General features: G+C 41.7%; 1 protein-coding gene across 1 annotated transcript; it reads left to right on the plus strand.

The window, feature by feature from the left end:
- Positions 1-952: 952 nt before the first annotated feature.
- On the plus strand, positions 953-23208 carry LOC142941993 (adhesion G protein-coupled receptor F5-like). Its single transcript, XM_076084124.1, has 18 exons — positions 953-1042; positions 1220-1271; positions 1391-1534; positions 1656-1829; positions 5591-5746; positions 5867-6034; positions 6284-6310; positions 6889-6977; positions 7109-7170; positions 10287-10408; positions 10519-10731; positions 13242-13448; positions 13613-13735; positions 13843-14021; positions 20594-20758; positions 20849-22222; positions 22358-22399; positions 22942-23208. The coding sequence occupies exons 1-18, from the start codon at positions 953-955 to the stop codon at positions 23206-23208; spliced, it is 3654 nt and encodes a 1217-aa protein (XP_075940239.1).
- Positions 23209-24532: the final 1324 nt, after the last annotated feature.

Here is a 24532-nt window from a genome sequence, read left to right on the forward strand (position 1 = left end):
GAAATGTGAGCGTCTAACAAGGAAGTCAATCTCTCAAAGGAAGCATGACTAAACAAATACGATTCAGGAGGAAACTAAGTATCTTAGTTTCGCTGGCCTTTAACTGCAGGATGTTTTGGTCTCTTAATTAATGTCACGAAGCCAGTCATGAAGAACTGATCATTAGGATTAAAATGAATCAAAAGTAAGTGGGTAGAAGTCTGTTTTTTCTTGGTGACACCTTCTCATACTGTGTTGTTGACGGAAACATTTGAGCAATTTTTCAACCAATTTGTTCTAGTGAACTAAATATAGCTAGACCTTAAGTGTTGCCTTGAGCAAAATTTGCAGAAAAATAAAACAAGACAAAAAAGTGTGTATTTTCAGCTTACATCAGTACATTCAGTATATGACATTATATATTCCATAAACCACACTTATAACTGTACAAAAAATAAGTTTTGTGTGAAGAAAAGCTGGATAGAAAGTTTCTTCCCTCTATATGACATCGCATGAAATAATCCCTGCACTTTTCTTTCATGCAACAAAAGTCTTGAAAACATTTTTTGTTGGGGGGGGTCAAAACTATTGAGTGTGCTGCACTGGGGGCTTGTTGTTCATTATTGAAATACCTTAAAGCATGTTTACCTCACATCTGAAGTCACACCTTGGTGATTAGAATTAAAATGTATTTCTGGAGTAACTGGTCAACATACTTTATTATTATTTTTGCAAGCATGCAATCAATTTTAACTTACCACAAGATATCATGAGTTATAAGGACTTTTTTATTATTAGCCTCCTGGTAACAAAACGCTTATGCACCAGCACAATCTCACATTATGTCTTGCAGTTTTAAGCATCTACTGTATGCAATCATCAGCTATACTTCATGGAATACATGTATACTTGTCCTCTGACCGAGTTGGTAATGAGAAATCATTGTGTTGCTTGTATTCTCTCTCTAGTTGGGATGCCGTTGTCAACGGCAGCGGGATTCTTGTTGGTTCTTCTGGTTATATACCGCAGTCTGCAGAATCAGGGATACAGAGAGTCTCTGAATGTATTCTTTGAAGTAAGAATAACAATTAATCAGGAACAAAACTCAACTGTCACTAAAGATGTGAGATATCTGAATGTGGTGTGTAGTTATGCCAGTATTCATTTACAGTTATTATTTAATGTCGACAAACAAGTATAATTGCAATAATAATCAACAGGACATTGATTTTTTTTCCAGGAATTGGTGGGTACAAAAGCATCACACACTCATGCCAGAGAAAAAAGAGTGGGTGAGTCACATTTTGATATTATCAACAGAATAAAGCAATCCTGAATCTGTCCTTGTCTGGTCACTGAAATGTGGACTATTGATTGAATATCTGATTATGTCCATCCCATGTCTTCACAGCTTCTTTGAGTTCGTCTAATTACGAATTCCAAGTTGTTATCAACACCTCTGACCTGGCGAGCCTCCAAACGCTTTTGAGCAACCTCAGTTTACCTCAACTGATCAACACAACCTCTGTAATTACCAGCATTAACACCACAACAGGTAAAATGTCCTTAAATTGTGTTGCCACATTGTTTATCAAATTAAAATATATGTTAATGTCACCAGTGAACGTGTCATTGAACCTTGATGTTGTGTGCTGCTGTGCCTTCTCGTGCTGTAGTGTGTTCACTAACTGGGGCTGCATACCAGTGCAGATGTGAGGAGAGCTACGCCTGGTCATATAACAACTGCGTTAACCATGACGCCTGCGATGACATCGTCGGTGACACGTGTGGATGCATTAGTGTCCTTCCAGCTGATGACCAGTACTGTCAGCCGAACATCAGTCGAGCTGGTAGGCCGCATGTGACGCTCACTCACTACATAGTGTCATCACGCACAGAGATGTGTATCGTCTGGACAAAAAAAACATATGTTGATTATAGATGTGCGCCATTTTGAAATCCCGGCGGTATGATTTTCAATACCGTCATAAATGCAAGCTCCGCTTTCTATTCATCTGTATTGATGTGGTGTATTGTAGTGCGCAGCTTGTGCCACCAGAGGTCGGTCTCTACGGTGTGACCATAGACTGTATATAACATTACATTACATTAGTCATTTAGCAGACGCTTTTATCCAAAGCGACTTACAGTAAGTGTATTCAAGAGAACTACTAGTCACCAGAAGTCATAAGTACATCTCCTTCTTCAAACAAGCATCTAAGAGCATAAACCAGAGCAACTGCACAGTGCAGAAACAAACTAATGTAATAAGTGCAACAAACTAATACGAATACAATAAGTGCAACAAACTAATATGAATACAATAAGTGCAACAAACTAATACGAATACGTGCTGAGTGAAAGTCTCACAGTAGTACTTCTTGAAGAGGTGAGTCTTCAGCCTGTGCCGAAAGATGGGCAGCGACTCTGCCGTCAGTGGGGACTTCATTCCACCACTGTGGGGCCAGGACGGAAAACAGCCGTGACCGGGTCGATCGGCCGTAGGGACCTCTGAGCGACGGGGCAACCAATCGCCCCGAGGCAGCAGAGCGAAGTGGTCGGGCGGGGGTGTAGGGCTTGACCATAGCCAGTGTAGAGAACGGAGAAGGGAAGTTGTGTAGGAGAACTTGGGGCAATTGAACACCAGGCGAGCTGAAGCTTTCTGGACAAGCTCCAGCGGTCTGATGGCCGACGCCAGGGCTCCGGCAAGTAGAGAGTTGCAGTAGTCCAGGCGGGACATGACAAGAGCCTGGATGAGCACCTGCGCCGTCTCCTCAGTGAGGAAGGGGCGAATCCTCCTGATGTTGTAGAGCAGGAATCTGCAGGAGCGTGTAACCGATGAAATGTTTGCTGAGAATGACAGTTGGTCATCCAGGGTCACACCCAGGTTCCTCGCAGTCCGAGTTGGCGTCACCACGGTATTGTCAATGGTGATGGACAGGTCTCGGTGCGGGCAACCCTTCCCCGGGAGGAACAGTAGCTCGGCTTTTCCCAGGTTCAGCTTCAGGTGGTGTGTCGTCATCCACTTCGAGATGTCAGCCAAGCATGCAGCTATGCGTGCCTCCACTTGAGTGTCACTGGGGGGAAATGACAAGACCAGCTGGGTGTCATCGGCATAGCAATGGTAAGAGAAGTCATGCGAGCGAATAACAGAACTCAGAGATGTTGTGTAGAGCGAGAAGAGAAGGGGGCCCAGGACTGAACCTTGTGGAACCCCCGTAGTCAGTATGCGTGGTTCCGACACTGCCCCCCTACATGTCACCTGGTAGGATCGACCTGTCAGGTAGGATGCAAACAGGGAGACTGCAGAGCCTGAGACGCCCATCCCCATGAGGGTGGAGAGGAGGATCTGGTGGTTCACAGTGTCAAACGGCGCAGACAGGTCCAGGAGAATCAGGACAGAGGAGAGAGAGTTAGCACTCGTGGCGTGAAGCGACTCCGTCACCGCAAGGAGGGCTGTCTCAGTCGATTGACCCACTTTAAACCCGGACTGGTGGGGGTCCAAGAGACTGTTCTGATGGAGATAGGAAGACAGTTGGCTAAAGACAGCATGTTCAAGTGTTTTGGATAGAAAGGGTAGAAGAGAAACTGGTCTGAAGTTCTTGACATCAGAGGGGTCAAGTGATGGTTTCTTCAGAAGGGGAGTGACTCTGGCAGTCTTGAAAGCTGTGGGAAAGTATCCTGAAACAGGAGAAGTGTTGATGAGGTGGGTGAGGAAAGGAAGGAGTTCAGTCGCAATAAACTGAAGAAGAGGGGAGAGGATCGGATCAAGAGAGCACGTGGTGGGGCGGTTAGATGTAATAAGGTTGAGGACCTCGTTATGGGAGAGGGGAGCAAGGTAAGATAAGATGGGGCGTGGAGAGCTGGGTGGGTAGAGCTGGACAGGCTAGAGAGGGAGAGGGTGGACAGGGACAGGGGGGCTGAGAGAAGGAGGATCTGATATCGTTTACCTTCTTGTCAAAGAAGTTGGCAAAATCGTCAGGGAGGAAGTAGGAGGAGGGGGTGGGGGTTGGAGGAGTGAAGAGAAAGTTTCAAAGAGTTTTTTAGGATTGGAAGCAGAGGTTAGGATTTTAGAGCGGAAGAAAGTAGCTTTAGTAGTCGATAGAGAGGAGGAAAAAGTTGAAAGAAGAGATTGGAAGTTAAGAAGGTCCTCCGGGAGTTTGCCTTTTCTCCATTTACGCTCAGCCTCTCTTAGGCTCCGTCTATCAGTACGCACAGAGTTCGATAGCCATGGGGCAGGTGGAGTTGACCGTGCAGGCCTGGAGGTGAGGGGACAGAGGTTGTCCAAAGAAGAGGAAAGGGTGCTGAGGAGAAGATCAGTAGCAGTATCAGGGGATAGGAGAGAGAATGATTCAGGGTCAGGGAGAGCAGAGGTAACAGAAGAGGAAAGATCAGCTGGAGAGAGGGATCGAAGATGACTACGGGTAGAAACCATGTGGGTAGGTGGCGGACGTAAGGGGGGAGAGGAGAGGGAGTAGGACATGAAATAGTGGTCAGAGAGCTGGAGGGGAGTGACGGAGAGGTTAGCAGTAGAACAGTGTCTCGTGAAGATAAGAAGAGGACGGGGAAAACTGTGGAACAGAGACAAGAGAGTATTTCCATTTTGGGGAAATTAGCAGGCCAGTACCACCACCTCGCCTCGCAGCTCTGGGAGTGTGAGAGAAAGAGTACACATCTGACAGAGCTGCAGATGTGGTGGTGTTTTCTGGTGTGATCCAGGTCTCAGTTAGAGCAAGAAAGTCGAGGGAGAGCAAGGAAGCGTAGCCTGAGATGAACTCAGCTTTCGGCACTGCCGACTGGCAATTCCAAAGCCCCCCTGCCACCACTTGCTCGCCATGAGCTGAGAGAGTAGGATAGATGAGGTTAGTGGGGTCACGGCACCTGGGAGTGACTCAATGTCTACGTCACCACCGAGCAGAGGAGCGGACAGAAATCGGATGCAGACACATAGTAACCGTGAAGTCACTCATTGGTCCGTGGACTGCTGTTTTAAAGCCTCGACTATGGCCGAGCAACCAGTGAACAGAAGTGACCATATTAAGACTGCGGAGTGTAAAGAGGAGTGTAAGACTGTAAACAGGGCAGTGTGTGCAGTTTAGGCCATGGGTGGCCAAACTCGGCCTGCTGCCTGTTATTAATGTTCCGCCGCAATTTTTTTAAACTAGAATATGGCCTAAGCACATTTCTAATTAATTGCACTGTATTATGTGACTAAAAGTGCTTTTGTTTGTTTTTTATTGTCTCCGACACCCCCAAATGGTACAACACATGAAATGTATAGATTGAACATCTGTGTGTGTGTGGTTCTGAAGATTGGCACTATAAAATCAAAAAGATTACATCACTCTTGGGAGTATCCGTTGTAGCTATCCAGCTTTCAATGGTTTGGAAATTCATACTGTATGTCCGCCTCTAGGCTCGTACATCATACGCAGACGCGAAATGTCCCAATTCAAGCAAAAATGTTTGCTGAAAAAATAGTGCACTCAGGTCAACATAAGTTATGTCATGGTTACAGCATACTGTATAATAAAAAAGTGTTGTGAATATGGTTGTGTATAACAGTGATAGATTTCCAAGATAGATTTTTTTGCCCTGTTCTCCTCCACAGACCCAGTGGGCATTGATATAGTCCTGGACTTGCGCATCCCAGTCTCCAGTGTTCCATCAAATTTCATTCAGCATTTTAGGAACACTCTGACACGTTTGTCGTTACCCCACACCATCAATCACTCTTTAAAAGTAATAGGCTTGAATATCACCACAGGTAAGAACTTTTGCTGCTTATTTGTTTCCTTATGTAAGTTGTATGGCTGGCATAGTGCTGTTTTATCAAGTAGTGTCTGATCTATGGCTCAAAGATTTTTTATCTTTTGTTCTCTAAAAGGGTGCTTTCCAAACTCCACTGGAGAACTGCAGTGTGAGTGTGAGGAGCAGTTTGCTTGGTCATGTGACAAGTGTCACATCTACGGTGCGTGCAGTAATGCGTCCAATCAAACCTGTGGGTGCATAAATGGACTTCCCTCTGACGGAGAGTTCTGTGAACCAATCACAAGTAAGCATTGCTATTTCCTAGCCGTTCCAATAAAAACTATGCCGTCTGCATAAAAGGTGGATTTGATAAATATGGACTGTATCTGCCTGGCTGTCCAAAATGTATTGAAATAAACATGGTTTGGGTTGAGTTTATCTGTTAAAGAAAGAGTCGTATCTAAAGTGATCTCATGTGGATAATAATTTAAGGTATGTTTCCCCGAGTAGAAAAATATGGTGTTGTAATTTAACCTCCAATGTTGCTCTGCAGATGTCTCTCAATGTTCAGCCCTAACAGGTATGGGATTTTCTGTCACTTTGTTTTGCATGGATAAAGTTCAACAAAGCATTTCAAAATAGGAAAGCATACACTGACGAGGATTGTGCTGCAGAATACATTTTTATTTTTTACAGAGACAAAAACGGCAACAACCCCAATGACGACAACACCAATGAACTCAACAACAATGACAACCACAACAACACCAATGAACTCAACAACAATGACAAACACAACAACACCAATGAATTCAACAACAATGACAAACACAACACCAATGAACTCAACAACAATGACAAACACAACAACACCAATGAACTCAACAACAATGACAAACACAACAACACCAATGAATTCAACAACAATGACAAACACAACACCAATGAACTCAACAACAACAATGACAACCACAACAACACCAATGACCTCAACAACAACGATAACCACAACAACACCAATGAACTCAACAACAATGACAACCACAATAACACCAACAACAATAACAGAAGGTAGGAAAATGAAGAGAATCAAATGGCATGTATCTCATGAAATAATGTTCCGTAGCTTCATTGTGTTAACAATTGTTTCTGTTGTAGTGAGGAACCTCTCATTCACCATGGACTTGACTTTTGATTCTTCATACAATAACCCAACCCATAGCGTTTACCAAAACGTTTTGAAGACTGTGAGTCTTAATTTGTCTTCTGCCTCTGTGTTTCAGTTTTCTCACACTGTTGATGCAATGAATGTATGTGATGTTTGACCCTTATTTCTGTGGATCGGATAAAAAGCAGAAAATGTCCCTGTCTCAAACAGATTGAAAAGCAATGTCGAACGCACATTTCAACCTTTAAAGCAGTACAGTCAATTAAGTTCCGGTAAGTCAAATTGTTATTCTTTTGATATTACTGTTCTTAAATCAGGAACGGGTCTGATTGCAGCCGCCATGGTTGATTATTGGTTTACGCATGACAGGAACACCTAGTGGCCAGAACAGGAAAGCCCAGTAGACAGTGCCTTTGCTTGAGATGCACTGCCAGTAGCTGGTATACTGACTTTTCTTTTCTATTTTTGCTCAGTAACTTTATTGTCTTGTTCATGTATGATTTAACCAAACTCTTAAATCACCATTATTTGTGACTTTGATAAAACATGTTGGGCAAACTAAGCTAACTAATTGCTTAGTGTTGCAGCAACAGCCGTTATTTGTACCAACTCGATTTAAGCTAAGATAGCTTTGAAGCAATTCAAAATCCACTGATGCTAATAATATAATAATGTCCTCACATGGCCGGCACAAGACAACTATTAATATAAATCATAACATGTGAAAAAAGCTCATTTTGGTTTGTTGTCTGGTGTGTCTTTACGGTGAAGTATGTATGGTACATGGATGTACTGATGTACCGTTTATTAGACCCCAAATGAGGCCCCTCCGCTGTCAGATGACTTCGTCAGAGCTCCTCTCTGCTCTCATCTCAAAGTAGTGCGTCAGCGGCAGGCTGACAGCCAAACAGCCAAAACCAGCTGTGCACTGAGAAAGTAGAGAAGTAAAAGTGGGTGTTCTTGTACCCATGAGCCAATTACAGCGTTGCTGTCGTGCTCGACAGGAACGCAATCAGAATTTACTGAAATCAGATATACTTTTCGAAGGTTTGGTTGTTTTCAAGTGTGTAGCTGTTGGGAACGTAAAGGAGCCTGTTTGAGTTATCAGCATATAAGAAAACGAAATTATTGACATCAATAGAATTATTAATGTCAGTAAGATTATTAATGATTATTAATAATAACGGGGCACTACCCTGCGAACAGGGACCAATAACCAAACGATAAACTAAGTCTCATAATTAGTATTCACTCACAATGTCAATAGTCAAAGTACTATTACTCATTCAGAGTGAAAGTGAAGGTGTTGAGTACAGCACAGACCACATATCCAGCCATAATCACAATACATGCACAAAGTAATCACAGACAGCTGCTCTTTAAAAAACAGTTTATTAAGTTCCAATAATAATGATCTAATCAACTAATATCTAAAACTAACAACAAACTATACATCCAAAAACTGTGGTAAGAGGGGAAGTGTGTGTCTGTGTGTGTGTGCATGCAGTGTGTGTGTGTGTGTAGGGGAGAGGGGCGAGAGAACTGCTCAGACAACGTATGACGTACTATGAAACGTGGCGACGTCTCTCGCGAGACCACAAGATGGCGTGAGACTCGAAAATGGTGGTAGACAATTGAGATCTCGTTATCTACATGTGTCTGAAGCTGTTAGCGCAACCCCGGAGCTACATTAGCTTAAAGCTATATGTGTGTGTGGGTTAGTAAAAGAAGAGAGAAAGCAAACAAAACAAAATAAATCCTACAAAAACAAAATGAGATCCTCCCCTCCACGGGAGAGTACGGAAGATTGTTCTCTCATCTACAGAAACACAGCTGACGATTCTGATTCGCACAGCCGCGGTTCAGACCTTTCAACCGATGAAACAGCAACTTCCGGTCTCACCAGCGGTGAAACATCTCAACACGATTGCAGCAGCATTGACATACACAGTATTGACATACACAGCATTAACGATCTCGGTCATTAACCTCGGCGTTTGTTGAGCATACACACCACGTTATAAAAATGATACAGTAACTTAAGCCACAAAAACAAGATAATAAACACCATAGACTAAATCTGCCCAGACTCTATTTGCCTTACTATGAGTCGATTTCGTGGCGGTCGATGCGGTTTCTCTGCTGACTCGGGCTATGCAGCCCTGTGCTGCACGATGATGAAACTGTGTGTCAGAGATATTTCCTTCGGTTCGTTAAGGGAATTTCCCGTCCTTGTAACCGGCATGGATCGACTTGGATGAGAAATAGAAGTCGTCCTCTTTCTCTGAAGAAGTCAGTTTCTTCACTTCTGCAGGAAAATTGTCCGCTTCCTCTTCCAGGATGCGAACAAAATCAAAACAAACAAACAGTCCAGTAGATTCGTCCAGCGAATGACAAACTGTTTAATTTAGGATTTTCTTTTTAAACACAGCAACGTTGTGTGCCTCCTACATGCGAGTTGAATCACACTGAATGGCATAGAGATGGGGGAGCAAGGCTGTTTTATGGAAACAGGGCTGATCCACAGGCCACCTGGGGTGTCTGTGGGCCTTGGCCAATGGGAGGACAGCATTGCATTTTGGTGAAAAGTTCACCCCTAGATGTGAACTTATTTCTGGTGGGGGTTTGGATGCTATCTACCCAAATCAGGATGGGCCTTGCCTGCAGAATGGGCAGGCCCAGATCTTTGTCTCAAGAGCACATGGCGAAGCCAAGCACAGTCCCAACATAGCATACTATGTTAGCATAGTGCCAGCAGTTGTATGTAATATTCACATATAAGAATGGCAGCAAATCTCCTCGACACCTCAGATATTTTAAGGGTATAGCTGCTACATTGAAAATCATTACATTACATTACAGTCATTTAGCAGCTTTTATCCAAAGTGACTTACAATTCAGATTCTATCACAATTCTACACCGTAGGCACAGCTACAGCAGCAATTTTTTGGGGTTAAGTGTCTTGCTCAAGGACACATCTACATGCGACTAGTGGAGTTGAAGGATGGCCCTGCTATCCACTCCGCCACAGTCGCCCCCGAATCAAAATAATTTACATAATTTTGATATCATGTATTAGCATGGCTCTCGGGATGGCAATGTCGATCAGTTGGTCGTTCATTCACTTTTGGCCCAGTCGGAAATATTTTAACAACTGTTGGATAGATTCACAGGCGATTTGATACGGCAATTCGTGGTTCCGAGAGGAGGAATCCTAATGATTTTAATGATCCTTTGACTTTTCCTTTAGCACCACTAGTATGTTGACATTCTTTGGATTTCGGTGAAATGTCTTGACAATTTTTGTATGGATTGTTATGAAATTGACAACATTTTACCTACCTGCTTGTGATTGAATTTTCATTGGGATTCAATTCTGCATTATAGGAGCGGTAGCACCATCTGCAACTATACTTTAAGAGCAACGTCTTTTCAAGAAACGGAAATAAATGCTGTAAAGGCAGGAATATTTACAGAGCTGTCAGAAAACTACACAATGTTTTATGACAGTAAGACCCTTTTACACATTTTGGAAATAATAAACATTGTTTGTTATATCAGGAATGCCTGATCATTTTGTCTGGTAATTCACTGGCCTGTGTGTCTGTTTTTCTCAAAGGCCCTACCGCCTTAGTGTTTGATCCAATTCAAGTACTTTTTGGGAGAAATGTAACTGTGACATGTGGCCCACCACCAGTGGATCTCAATTTTGTCACCAACTGGACTGCAGAGTGGAAACGTGACAACGACGTAATTCGCAAAGATGATCTTCACGAGTTCTCAAATGGAGGAGCAACGCTTACTGTGTTACATTTTTTTAGCACTGACAATGGTAAGAAATAGACCCAGTATGGTGCAATCAATAAATGATTTGTATATTTGTCTCAGGTGACATTTACAACATAGGCCTAGGTGCCGTCTAGGTCTGACTTGTGTGAATTGATTGGCTTAAGGGGAATTTGAATTACAATGCAAAACCAACACCTACACGTTTTTTGTTTAGCCTGACCCACCAATTTCAAAAATATTAATCTGGTGATGGTTGATTACATTTTACCAAAATATAAAAAATGTAGACGTGGTTTTAATCCACACAGCTAAATTGATGTATTTAGCTGAAATTGTTTCAGTTACCTAAAATAGTAATTAAAAAAAAAAAAAAAATGTTTTTGCATATACAATTTTCCCTTTCAGTTGAAACTGCAAGTTTTTGGCAAAATTGGAAAAGAAGAAGAGAAAACATTTTTCTATTGAGGAAGCCTCAATATGCGGCCTGTCAACTTTACATTCTGAATAATGCATAATAACAAGTAACAGACACACCCCAATATTCAGTAAATAGTTAGCTGTTATCAAAAGCTGTAATCGAATTCCGACACCGTCTCCTGTGTTTTTGAACAACCATTGGAAATATAGAAAACACCTAAAGGTAGATGAGGAAAAGATGAAAGCACTCCACTTTAAGTCTAACTGAAGTCACATTTAGTCATCCTTTATCTCAGTCAGAAATAATGTTGCTTGTTACTTCAAATAAATTGTCAATATTTTTTTAATCAGCAAAATAAGTGTGGAAAAGTTCTTTATCGAAAAATCTGAATATTCCTTTTTCTCTCTCAGCCAGGGGGGTCATGTCTGTGTTTGAATGACAGGATGAGCTCCAGCGGTGGGCCGAGACCAAAAAGTAAACAAAGCTGCATCGTAGCCATAGCTGAAGTCATGGGTAGACAGCGTGTTAAATAAGTATTAAAGATTTAGGACCACACCAGCATCTAAACAGACCAAAGTGACCAGCTGCAATGACGGGCTGCAGCTGAGCAGCTAATTGGTTTTCTAGCTTGCAAGCTGATGTTAGCAGCTTAGCGCACTTTTCCACGCTGAATGTTTGTTTGGTCACTCGTCGAATGAGCTAAGGTGCAGGACAAGTGTTCATGTTTTTAAGTTGGATTTAAAGGACACTTTAGCTAATCTTGGTTGTTGTTTAACGTGTTTTTGCTCTTGTGCTGTGTAGCAGGTTTATTCCTGACCGTCTGCCCAAAGAACACTAACGTTACTGCTTTTTGCAAATAGGGTGTTTAAAATGATGCGATAAAAAACAAAAACATGTTTATTGAGTTATTCCACATAACATGACATATAAAAACATGCAGTTCACTCTGAATATAAAGGCACTCCTGAACAAAACACAAAGGCACGTTTGCTTCGTCGTACTTGCTGACAAGGTACTGAAATCTATCAAAAAGAAACCATCCCACACTTAATAAAAACACCACTCAAAAGTCAAAAATTAAAATAGAAATTGAATATTGATAGTAGGTAACTACACAACTTTAGCAAAATCTTCCCCCTGAGAAATGTCATGACTGAGCCCTAAAACTTATGAAAAGTGTTGTATTCCTCTTTAATATACATCTACATTTTTCCACGGCCAGACAATTAACTAATCAATCAACCCAGCTATGCTTGCCTGATCTATTCATGGATTTCAATGACAGAGCAATTTTATGCTTAGCTTCAAGTAAACAGAATATAACCATTATTTGTTTTATTAAGTTTACTGGGAGGCATCCAAAAATACTCAGGTTAGGCCTAGTGGAAGCTCCTCTTTTGCGGTAAAGAACAAAATTATTAATATTATCTCCTTCCAATTCCCCTGTATGGTTGGGCATTCCCAAAAGCAATGGAACAAGTTGAGCTCATGTATATCACATTTGATACAGAAAACAGGTGTATTAGGGTTGATGCGGTGTTGTAAAACTTCTGTAATGTAACTTCTCATTATGCACTGAAGCGACCTGACCGAAGTATATCTAGTTTGGTCTCGAGATTGTAAACAACTATCCCGCCATTCCTCTAGTGTAATTCATTCATCATGAATATTTATTTGATTAGCTGTTTGGAAGCAAGCTCTCCATTTACGTAGATAGAGAACCAACCGTATTATTGATTAATGAATGCAAAAGTAGGGACGCCATCATGAAACTGAAAACCATGAAAGAGAAATTTGTCCTTTTTGTTGTTGTTATTTCCCAAAGGAAAACACAAGACATGTCATTAAGATATGTGTGCTGTGCTATTTATTTTTTTAGTTGGACTTTAAAAAAGGAATCCATGGATACCATTCAGATCTCTTAAATCAAAGCTTTCTGAACGAAATAGTTGGAAATTGTGGAAGAATGTTGCTTCCACTATATCTAAATCTTTATCTCTGTACATAAATGCTGCTTTAGGTTGTGGCCCCCCTTGTAACCTAGTGGTGGTGTCATCCCTAACATTGTTAGATTTGTTTGGCAACACCAGCTTCACTTTGATTTCAATCGAACTGATGATCACCTTCAATTTCAGGACGTTATGAATGTACGCTGAGAAGAGGAGACAAATCAGCCTTCAGACAGAGATCCAACGGAGAATACAAACACAAACCGAGACCCTTGATCAAAGTGTCACCAGTCAGAAGAACTGTTCATTGTCAGGAAGAAAAGGAAGTGCGACTGTATTGCTCCGTCAACAGCCCCTTTGAGGTTGAGGTTAACCTCAAAGGGGTTACCGAAGGTAAGCCTGAAACAAAAAATATGCACCAAGAGGAAAATTAGCTTTTGGGAATCTTTTACATATTTATGTAGTTCTCAGACAACTATTTGAGCTGTATACATATATTTCAACAAAAGAATGCTGGTTGTCTATTCCAAGTTTAGTGTTGTTTTTTGTACGTTCAGGCACAAACAACATCACCTTTCGCTTTCCAATCAACTGTGCAAACAGTGAAGAGATCATCACCTGTCAAGTGAAAGGCTATACAGACTTTAATAAAAATATAACATTGGTGTTAACCACACAGGGTAAGTATTGATCCAGACATTACAGAGCATCGAAATAACATCCAGGCCAAGATGTGTTTTCCTGTAATTAGAAGTACTGAGGTCAAAACCTATTCCGTTCTCTCTAGCTTCATTTCGATGTAAGGATGGTGTCTTTGGTGTTGGAAATGAAGGCGACATGACCAAAGCTCCCTGCGAAGAGGACAAGGTGGGAGAAAAGACAGTAGTTTGTGGGGTAGATGGTTGGAGAGTACAGAGAGACGACTGCATCCTAGTAGCACTTCAGCAGCTGCTCGACCAGTCTGAGGTTAGTTACTTCTTCAGCTGTTTGTAACACCAAATCGCATTGACCGGCAGATTCAGTGAAATGGTTAACTCAGGCATGGGGCCTCCATCGTGCCTATGTCATGGTCATGGCACAGGCACATGAAAATAAGAATCTTTTTTTGTGACCTTACACGGAGCGCTTCCTCTTCTCCGAAGCCATGTTTCTACCATAGACTGTAAATAAGAAGTGGACGTAGTCGTCGTGACGTCACCCGTTGTTTTGTGGACTACGGTTTTAAAGCCCTAAGTTCAGCATTTTGGCCATAGATATCTTGGATTTTGGCTGTTGCCATCTCGTTTTTTTGCAAACATTGAATGGAAGTGAACATATTTGGAATCAACCCATGACAGAGATGCTCTGTTAGCGACCTGTTAATCACACCCTAAGACAGGGGTCGGCAACCCGCGGCTCCGGAGCTGCATGAGGCTCTTCAGCCCCTCTGTTGCGGCTCCCTGACAATACATCCACACTAATACATTTTAAAACAAAAACAATCTCCGTCCACACGGCGTTTCAGCATCGTTTTCTAGATGATCTTCAGACTAAAACGCCTGAAAATGAATATCATGTGACTATTCACGTACACTGGGCATGCGGGTGCAGGTGTAAATAGGAAGTAGATTGGTTGCTTATTTTAAAAAAATACGACAGAGTAATGAAGTAGTCTTTAAAAATGAAGACTATAAACTCTTCCTCTATAAAGTCAAACAGACACATTTCGTGTAAAGTTTTAGAAGTTTTATTTTTCAGACTTAGTTACAGCGCTGCGGGTCTTGCTATATCTATCTCTCTCTCACATCAAATTTACTTTAATATTAACACTTACAAGTAATAGTTTACTAGATTATGGGTCATAAATGTGGACAACACACATCTCTCACTCGTTTCCTCAGTTTCGTTGTTGTCTGTTCTCACTCGTAGCTCTGCTGGTGGCTGAAGTCTCTGTCGTACTGGAGAGCAATTACTGCTTTAGGTGTGGGTTTCACAATAGTTGTGCACAGTGTTGCCAACTCGTCAGTAAGGAAAGTAGCTATTGGCTGTCCTAAAAGTCGCTAGAAGTCGCTAAATGACGTCATCGCCTAATGTGCATAATTGTAATGAGCGCTATAGGAAAGAGGCGGGAACAGCGGCGGCTTTGCGCATGCGCGATTCATTTGCAGTCTGGACACGGAGAGTGTGGGTCTCCTCTTTCTGCAGCTGGGACTGCTGCGCGAGAGGCTACTGTGAGACTAACTGCCTTTGAGTGCTTTGGGGCGGCGGAGGGGCTCAAGGCAGCTGCCGCGTGCCGAACGGTACGTGCTTTCACGTCAGAGTCAAAACACCAGAAAAGTCTCCAACAACACCAGAAAAAGTAGCTAGATTTGTCACTAGTAGCTTTTGACAAAAAAAGTCGCCATGAGGGTTTGGAAAGTCGCCAGATTTAGCGAGAAAGTCGCCAAGTTGGCAACACTGGTTGTGCAGAACAAAATATGCATTAATAAGAAAAGGAAAGTCCTCCGTTTTGTGTCCGTCCTCCTCAAAGCCGCTAACGTGACTTCAGACGTCCGCTCCGTAGGGCTGATAACGCCGTTAGACACCCTGCTCACTAATTGCTCCAATAACAGCTGCTTCCTCCGCAAAAATGCAGACTTTAACTGGACAACAGCTGCTAGTAAAGACAACAAGGTCAGCAACACCTGTAATCAGTTGTCCATGTTAAATTAACCTGGTAGTCGATCGGTAATCAATGTTGTTTGTGATCTTCCAGGAAAGGGTCACGTGATAGGGATGTGACGAACCAGTCAAGTACCGAACATGGGTGTCTACGTCATCGTTTCTAAACTTATGCGTTTACGAGCGTCCACACAAAGAGGTAACTCCGGAGTATTCAAACTTATCTGTTTTCGATGCTCAACGCTCAGTGTAAATGTAGCAAAACAAATGCGTTTTAAAATGGAAACGTAGTAGTGTGGACATGGCTTCAGGCTTTGTCAAAAAATTAAATGGAAATAAATAACGTTTATTTTAATAAAAATTTTTGCAAAGTGGACAATCTTTCAAAGGAAACACCTCTTATCTTGGAGTTTGAGGTGATACTGTCACTGAAAATAAAAAATGTTTTAATATTTTGTCAACTAAAATCTGTCAGGCGCCTTTCCCTGCAGGTAGCTAATCATGATTTGCAGACTATATATACAACTTTATACGCTGTGATATCAATATAGCTTTTGCAGATCCAGATGAATTTTATTTGGTGGAAAATAGGGCAAAATGGCTTTTTGGATAGTAAAGGTTGCCGACCCCCGCCCTAAAGCATACTCTGCTTAATCGTCTATTTGACTCTAAATGGGACCATCATTTACTAAATGAACATCATGCTGTATTGAAGAAGAGATTGAGACCATAAAGTCATGTTGACAATGTTTACTGAGGTAATAAATCAAGTGAGAAGTAGAGTCATTTTCTCATAGACTTTAATACAATCTGAATTTTTGCAACCGAAGGAGTCGCTCCCTGATGGCCGCATTGGTTTCAATTTTCAGAACCGGAGGTACAGTAGCTCAGAACGGACAAATCAAACACTGGCTCTAGATAAGGTCATTTGCATCTTCATGCTGGCCACTGTAGTTCTCCTACACGCTTGGCACACGAGACGTTTCACTTGATTTCGATCTGCAACATCACCTCTAGATGGAGCCCAATTCTACACATTGCACCTTTAGGTAAAACTCTTACAGTAATACCACACAGTAAAAGTTCATATATAACCTTCACATTCAAAACATTTTCAAGGTAAATGTAGTAGAATGACTGTTTCCTCTGAAATAGAGGGGACTGAATCCCTCCTAGAATGGAATAGAAGTATAAACATTTGACAATCATTTTTAAAAAGCACTTTTTTAAGTAATAGCAGTCTAAATATGAGTTAGAATAGTAAATGAATTGTATAGGGGTTTTTGTTTTATCTTAACGTAATCATAGATCTAGACACAAAGTAATTACATGACTTTGTCAGCCAGCTAGCTAATACCAGTGGTGGGCCGTCAGGGCCTGCAAGGCCTTCTCTGCTGGCCTAAACAGAATCACAAAGTTATAGCTATTTTATAATTTAATCATTTTTCTTAAATACACATGTATTATAATTTATAAAAATATTTTTCCCATTAGCTTATTTTCTCATTGCACAGCTACTGTCTTCCTCAGTTGCTCTGCTTCCAGTGCAGCTTGTTTTAAGTAGAGCTTTTATCCAATCAGATTTCACCTCTGTGTCTCTAGGTAAGAAGAGAGGCCCCAGGCCTGCAGACTCACAAGTGAATCCATGTGCAGTTTAAGAATGGGGACGATATTGTTGATTGTCATATTCTTCAACCAATCAGATCTTTAGTTTGACATGTTGGGCGTATTCTTTGACGTGCCAGAGCCTGCTAGCTGGCCTACAAGTACGTGATTGGTCAGTGGGCTAGCCTGACTTGTTGGGCGGTGACAATCCCAATATCTGCTGCCTCTGTGGAGCGGACATTTTTAGCCCTCAAACGCTTTAAAACCTATTCAAGAAATATAACTGGGAAGGCTCGACTGTCTTCACTGGCGTCCATGAATCGAGAAGGAGTTCTTACTGGAACTAAAACGCACAGATGTACTGAACAACCGTGGGATTAAACTCTTTATTAACAAAGAAAGGAGGATGCACTTTGTCTTTAAATAGTGAACAGCAGCTCTGGTAAGTTAAATGCGTTTGTTTTTACATCTGCAGTCGCTTTAATATGCTTGTTTATATATTATTATTTGTAGAACTTGTTTTTATGAAGATTTTTGTTTGGTTTTATATGTGATAGGAACCATTGTTACGTCCAATGTTGCTCTGGGGACATATTTAGCACGTGCCAGTGTTGGCAACTTGGCGACTTTCTCGCTAAATCTGGCGACTTTCCAAACCCTCATGGCTACTTTTCTGGTGTTATTGGAGAATTGTCTGGTGTTTTGACGTTAAAGCACATACGTTCTGCACTGTCGTGAACAAGCAGCGGGTGCTGCCGTGAGCCCCTCCGCGGCCGCCCACAGAAGCCTCGCGCTGCAGTCCCAGCTGCAGTCAGAGCAAAGAGGAGACGCACTCTCGGCAGATAGTGTATCTACAGGTGTTGGCTTCATTTTTACACGAAACAAATAATAACCGTAGCTGTGTTTCAGCTGCAGGACAGCAGTGAAGGCCCAGGTATAAAATGCACGGCCCGCCACTGACTAATACAGTAGTCCAAAACCCATCCCAGGGGGCAAGCAGAATGTCAAACTTGGCAAACATCAAACCTCTTACCATAATAATCTTATTTATTAACTCACATAAGCTCAATGTCCATCCACAGCATTGGAGTGCACTTTTTCAAGTTTTGATCATTTTGTAAAACTACTGTTTCCAGAGTAATTAATTAACTTTCACATGGAAGAATACACATATCTAAGCTTGAATTTGCTGTTCATGTGTTTATATTAATATTTGGGCTGCTAACGTTGGCCAGGTCAGATAGTTCTGATAGCCAAACACACCGTCCAAAACACTCTAGGCGCAGTGTAGCAGATGTGGGTTCAGCGATGCACTCAGCTGAGTTATTGCTATTGGCCCCTATCGGCCAGGAGTGGCGAGTGAGAGTATTGAGTGAGGAGCCAGTAGACAGTCAGTGGCAGTACAAAACAAGCAATAAAAGGTGTCTTCAAAAGTGTAAGTCACCGCAACCACGAGAGGTCCTTGAGCATGCAGCCATATCTGGGCGTCCAAAATATTATGCAGTTTGCTGCAGCAGAACGCGAGACTGGCCGTGGAAAGACAGAAGTGCACATATGCTTACGGATACATGCACATATGCGACCAATTGCATGATCCTCCACCAGGCCAAGTTTAACTTAAGCCTGTCACCAAAATAGCCCCCAGTGATGTTTGTCATTTGAACCGGCAAAAGTGAGAGCCGAACTGTTAGCCTTGAATCCTTGTATTTCATGTCAGAACTGGTGAAATCAAACGATTTTTCCTATTCAAGCACTCTGGTTTTGCTCTACAATGTGGAGGCCAGCCATCATAGCGCAGAGCAGTGCTGCAACGCTTGCAGCCGAGGTGGACAAAACACAATAGATCAAAGTAAAGAAAGGATATATTTGTTTATTTTAACCAATATCGATCTAATAAAATATGCCCCAGTTCCGATCCTTTAGATTGGCTCAGGGCAAATATTTAGGGTAATGTATATTTGTGTTTTGGGACTCCACTGTACTTTATATCGGTCAACGTATTTGCCTATAAGATATTTATACATCTTTCCAACTCAAATTGATCTAATGCTTTTGAAAGTGCAATGTGTAATATCGGGTTTCACGGTGGTGTAGTGCGGACCACTGTCTGGACGGCCCTTCTGTGTGAGGTTGGTTGTTCTCCCTGCGTCAGCTCGGTTTTTTTCTTGGTTCTCCAGCTTCCTCCCACAGTCCAAAGACATGCAATTGAGGACTATAAATTAAATGTGAGAGTGAATGGTTGTGTCTCTATGTGTGACAGATAGCCGATCCCAATGTCAGCTGGGATTGGCTCCAGCCACTCAGTCACCCTGAATAAGATAAGCTGTTACGGATAATGGATGGATGAATGTGTAATATCTGCCATCGTACTCCAAAGAAATAGGGGGCAGCATTTCACGGCAGGGCAAGAATATACAATATTTGACCAAACTGCTGAAGTTCTTCACACATATTTACAGGCGTCTGGCTATAGTTTATGTCAGCCATCTGTGTGATTATGCCACTAATCTGGGCTGCATGGCCTGTGCTTTGATAGTTTATTTATTGGACTAAATACAAAGTGGAGAAAATAGTTTCGTCCTCCCCGCTGCGAGGAGACCACCCCACCGGGACTAGAGCATGCAGCGACCCCAGCAAACTAGTGCAGCAGCAGCAACAGAAGGTTCGCTGATCCGGCGAGTTAAACAGTTCCCCTGGAATCAAACCCCCGCTAACAGCTAACTGGAAGTCCGTTTTCCATGAGCTGTGCCCTTCTCTCCGCTTCCGGCGAAGCAGCCTCCCGGCGGCGGGGAGGACGGAACGCAAAGATTGTTCTCGTTTCTGTCACTTTCGATTTAATCTAATAAACAAACTATCAAAGCGTAACTTCAGTGGATTAACTAGTCTGTGGGGCAGCTGTACTCTTTCGTCCTCGCATGTTTTATTTATGACAGACTGGGTGCTTTCAAACTAAAATTCTGGCCAGGTCCTACACATTGCACCTTCAAAAGGGATGAGAGGAGTTTAAAAAGTTGGTCATTATTTAGGCTTGCATCTACTCCACCAGCTGATACTGTATTCCACCTCATAATGATGTATTTATTCACTGTACTACTGCCAATTGTCAAAATTGCAAAATGTTGGTCTCACCCACATGCACAAGAAAGACTGTTGGATTTTTCTACAAAGAAAAACTCATCGGTATAATTTCAAATATGCTCTAAGTGAATACAAATCCTACACATTGTAACTTTCATTCGATGTTTGAGATACCGGTAAAAGTTAACACTTTTTCTCCATTTTGAATCTCACAGTTCTTGAATAACAATTCATTGCCAGCATTCTTGAAACAACTCAGTGACATCAATCTCAACACCACCGAGGAAGTGGTTGAATCTCCTGCAAACATTAATGCCATTGTTGACATACTTGACAACGTAGCCAACCTGAATATCACAATAACTAAGACTTCGATGAGGGTATGTGAATTGGTCTGCTGGTTTACACATGTCCTAAACCATATGTACTGCATTTCGCATGATCTAATGGTTTCTTTCTTTTCCATCTAGGATATCCTGTTAACCACAGGTGTCCTCACCACAGATGGATCAAAGGAATCATGGAACATTTTAAACACTGATAAAGCCAGAAACAGCTCAGTATCAGGACCAGTATCAACTAAAGGCGTCAGTTCAACATTGTTATTGGCTATTGAGACGTTAACAAGTAGAATTACCAATGACTCCTTTGACATCAACACGCCTCATATTCTCCTGAACAAAACTACATTCACTGACAATTTCAATGACGAGTTTAATTCTTCAGTGGAGATAAATGTACTTGAGTCTGGAGGAAATAAGTCCATCACCGTGATAACATTTGCCTCAATGGATAACGTGCTCCCCGTAAGAGATGAGGACAATTCACCCTTCAACGTCATCAACGGTAGAGTCGTGCTTGTTCAGTCCAGTGGCGCCATCGATAATGTTTCCTTCACTTTCGATATTTTTGATGAAGCTCTCGGGAAACCCAAGTGTGTTTTCTGGAACTTCAGCCTCTTTGAGGGCATCGGGGGATGGGACGACGAGGGCTGTGAGTCGGTACACCACCTCAACAAAACCGTTACCTGCAACTGCAACCACCTGACCTCGTTCTCTATTCTCATGTCACCCTACCTTCCAGATGACCCTGCTTTGTTTTTGTTGAAATGTATAACCTACATTGGAGTTGGCATATCTATAGCTTCCTTGGCCATATGCCTCATAATTGAAGCTGTCATATGGAGGAAAATAAGGAAGAACAACACATCTTACTTGCGACATGTTTCCATTGTTAACATTGCCGTGTCGCTCCTGATTGCAAACGCATGGTTTATTATCGGGGCATTCATTTCAGATGCAGATGAGACAGATGCAGCATGCATTACGGCGACTTTTTTTATCCATTTTTTCTACCTGGCCCTGTTCTTCTGGATGTTAGCCTCAGGTTTGCTGTTGCTCTACCGCACAGTTAATGTCTTCGACGGGGGATTGTCCAAAAACTCTATGTTGGCTATTGGATTCACTCTAGGCTATGGGGCGCCTCTCGTCACCGCGATCATAACTATAGCTGTAACACAACCCACAGAGGCATACATCCAAAATACTGGCTGCTGGCTCAACTGGGACCAGTCCAAAGCTCTGCTGGCCTTTGTGGTCCCTGTGCTGTTAATAGTGGTGATAAACCTTATGATCCTGTTGGTGGTGATATACAAAATGTTAAGAAGAAGGGTAGTGGCAGATGCTACACAAGCAGCTGAGAGGCACGTTCTGGTAGTTATTATCAGGAGTTTGGCTGTCCTCTCACCATTTTTCGGATTAACTTGGGGTCTGGGAGTCGGAACAATGGCAAAACCAAACGATATTGGAACCCATGTTTCATTCGCATTCTTCAATTCACTGCAGGTACAAACAGTAATAATACTGATCAACATATAACTGTATACTGTGGTACCTAAATGTTCTCTATAGATTCTGAATAGTGCATTTGCTTTTTGTCACTGAAACTTTCTTAGCTACTCTTTGTGTCTTTCTGTAAAGGGTTTCTTCATATTGGTGTTTGGAACGCTTTTGGACAAAAAGGTTTGTGTCTAAATATTTAAATTTTTAATCAACTGCTCAAATAATTAAAGGGGAAATCCACTTACAGCTAGAATCCATATACGTTATTTCTAATATTGCAATTGCTAATGTTTTATATATGAATTTGCTTCCAAGCACTAGGCAAAGAGATGAATCTCTTGAGAGTAAATAATGAGACAGATTCAAGTACATTGTTATAGCAACCATTGTGATTGTACTAGGTATAATTTCTTCATTTAATATGCCAAGCAACAACTCAGAGTTAGCAGGCATTCAGACTGAATATGGCACGACATTTTAAAAACATTGGTGTGGATGTGTTGTCACAGGAACTAGCAGTGATTGATTGTGATATGATTCACAAAGTCCAGTTTGAATAATCCATCCATGAGTTTGAAGGTTTAAGAGACCCAAAACCCTGCATAACAATTTAGGAAACTACATAAAACCGTACTTGTTAACCCTTGTAAAATTGTTTTAATTTAAACAAATGTGTTTGAGTTTTCTATCAATGTGCTAATTTTTGAGAATTATCTTTTCAGGTGTGGTCAGAAATAGCAAAAATGTTTCCAAGTTCCAGAACTTGGACACCGGTAAGAACTTTTTGCTTAATCATGTCACTTTTTTGTTTTCGAACTCAGATTTTTTGCAGATTTATATTTTTTGCTTTTATTCTTGTTTTAGAGCACTGGAAGCTCATCATCAGGTGGATTGGGCTTTTTCTGGAACAGAAGAGCAAGAGGTATAGCAACAATTTAGAAAAGAAAGAAACAAAAGAGCACAGGCTGTATTTCTTAATTCCAGTGTAGCGGTTTTGTAAGCTCTGTAATGACTGAATGGATTGCCAAGGAATTCAAAGTTTGCACTTTTACAGTAAAATATCTCAACATTTTGATAGAGACTTTAATGTTTCCCAGAGTATCTTAAATGTAATGTAAAGTGGTGTTCCTCTGGTGTTTCATGTTGCGCCACCATCTAGTCAAAATATCCCTTTGTCTAATACTTGTTCATGTGCTAATTAGCAAATGGTAGCATACACACTAAACCAAGATTGTGACTTTGCTAAACATTAACGTTGAATGCCACTGTTGATATCATTCAGACTGATATTGCTAGCAGCCATATGGGAAAAACTATTAATGTTATCCTTTGAGTTTTAATTCCGCATTGGAGATACCGGCTATGATATCTCCCACTTGGCAGAAAGAATTACTGTGTAAACATAGGGATTGTGTAAACATAATTGTGAGCATGTTAGTATGCTGACCTTAGCATTTAGCTCATAGTTCAAACTCCCAGAGCCCTAAGCATGGCTGTAGATTCTCAGGGGACAAATTCACAAAAAGGATTGTGCGGCTTTTGTAGTAGCACTTAAACCTACACTTTGTCAGTCAGGGCCTGTATCTAGCACTTTTTATTCAACAAGAACTGTGTTCTTGGCGCAAAGGCAATATTTACACTTTGCCACATGAATAATTGCAATGAGATGCAAAGAAAGGTCAAATTGCACTCAGCTGCAAAGCTTTATGGGCTTGTTTGCGCTGGTGCAATATCCTTTGTGAATCGGACCTTGGGACAGGGCAGATAGCAGTTAACGATGATGGGCAATTCGCCCTTCTGAGTCCCCTCAAACGCAAACTGGCCAATAATGGCATGGCATCGGCTATACGGCTCTGCTCCATAGACTCTCATGCAATCGTTTCTTCACTTTCAGGCTGGTTGAGTGGATTTGGAGCTCGTCATAGTTAAACCTTATGATACGTTGTGATACCCTATCCCCGGAGAGGTTGAAAGGAGATATGCGTTTCTAAAATGTTACGTTTCTTTGAAAGACCTGTGGAGCTAACATTAGCAGAGTAAATCAGCACATCATTAACTAGCGTTGGCACTTCAACTTCAACTACTGAAGGTATACTGAATGTACACACATGCTGCTTTTGCTTTTTAATGATGGTAACAGTGACTATGACCTATCAAGCTTTACAGGACCAGTGTTCCTAAATGTCATTGTCTTCTGTCTCAATCTGCTGAATCAGTTTCAGATCCTGGACATCCTGGATATATCCTTTAAACGCATATTGTAGACCTTTTGACGGCTACAATCCGGTCTTTGTGAATTCGCCCGTTAGTCTT

This window comes from Anarhichas minor, unplaced genomic scaffold (genome assembly GCF_050575085.1).
Source record: "Anarhichas minor isolate MPS153535 unplaced genomic scaffold, ASM5057508v1 ptg000136l, whole genome shotgun sequence".
NCBI classification, from domain to species: Eukaryota; Metazoa; Chordata; class Actinopteri; order Perciformes; family Anarhichadidae; genus Anarhichas; species Anarhichas minor.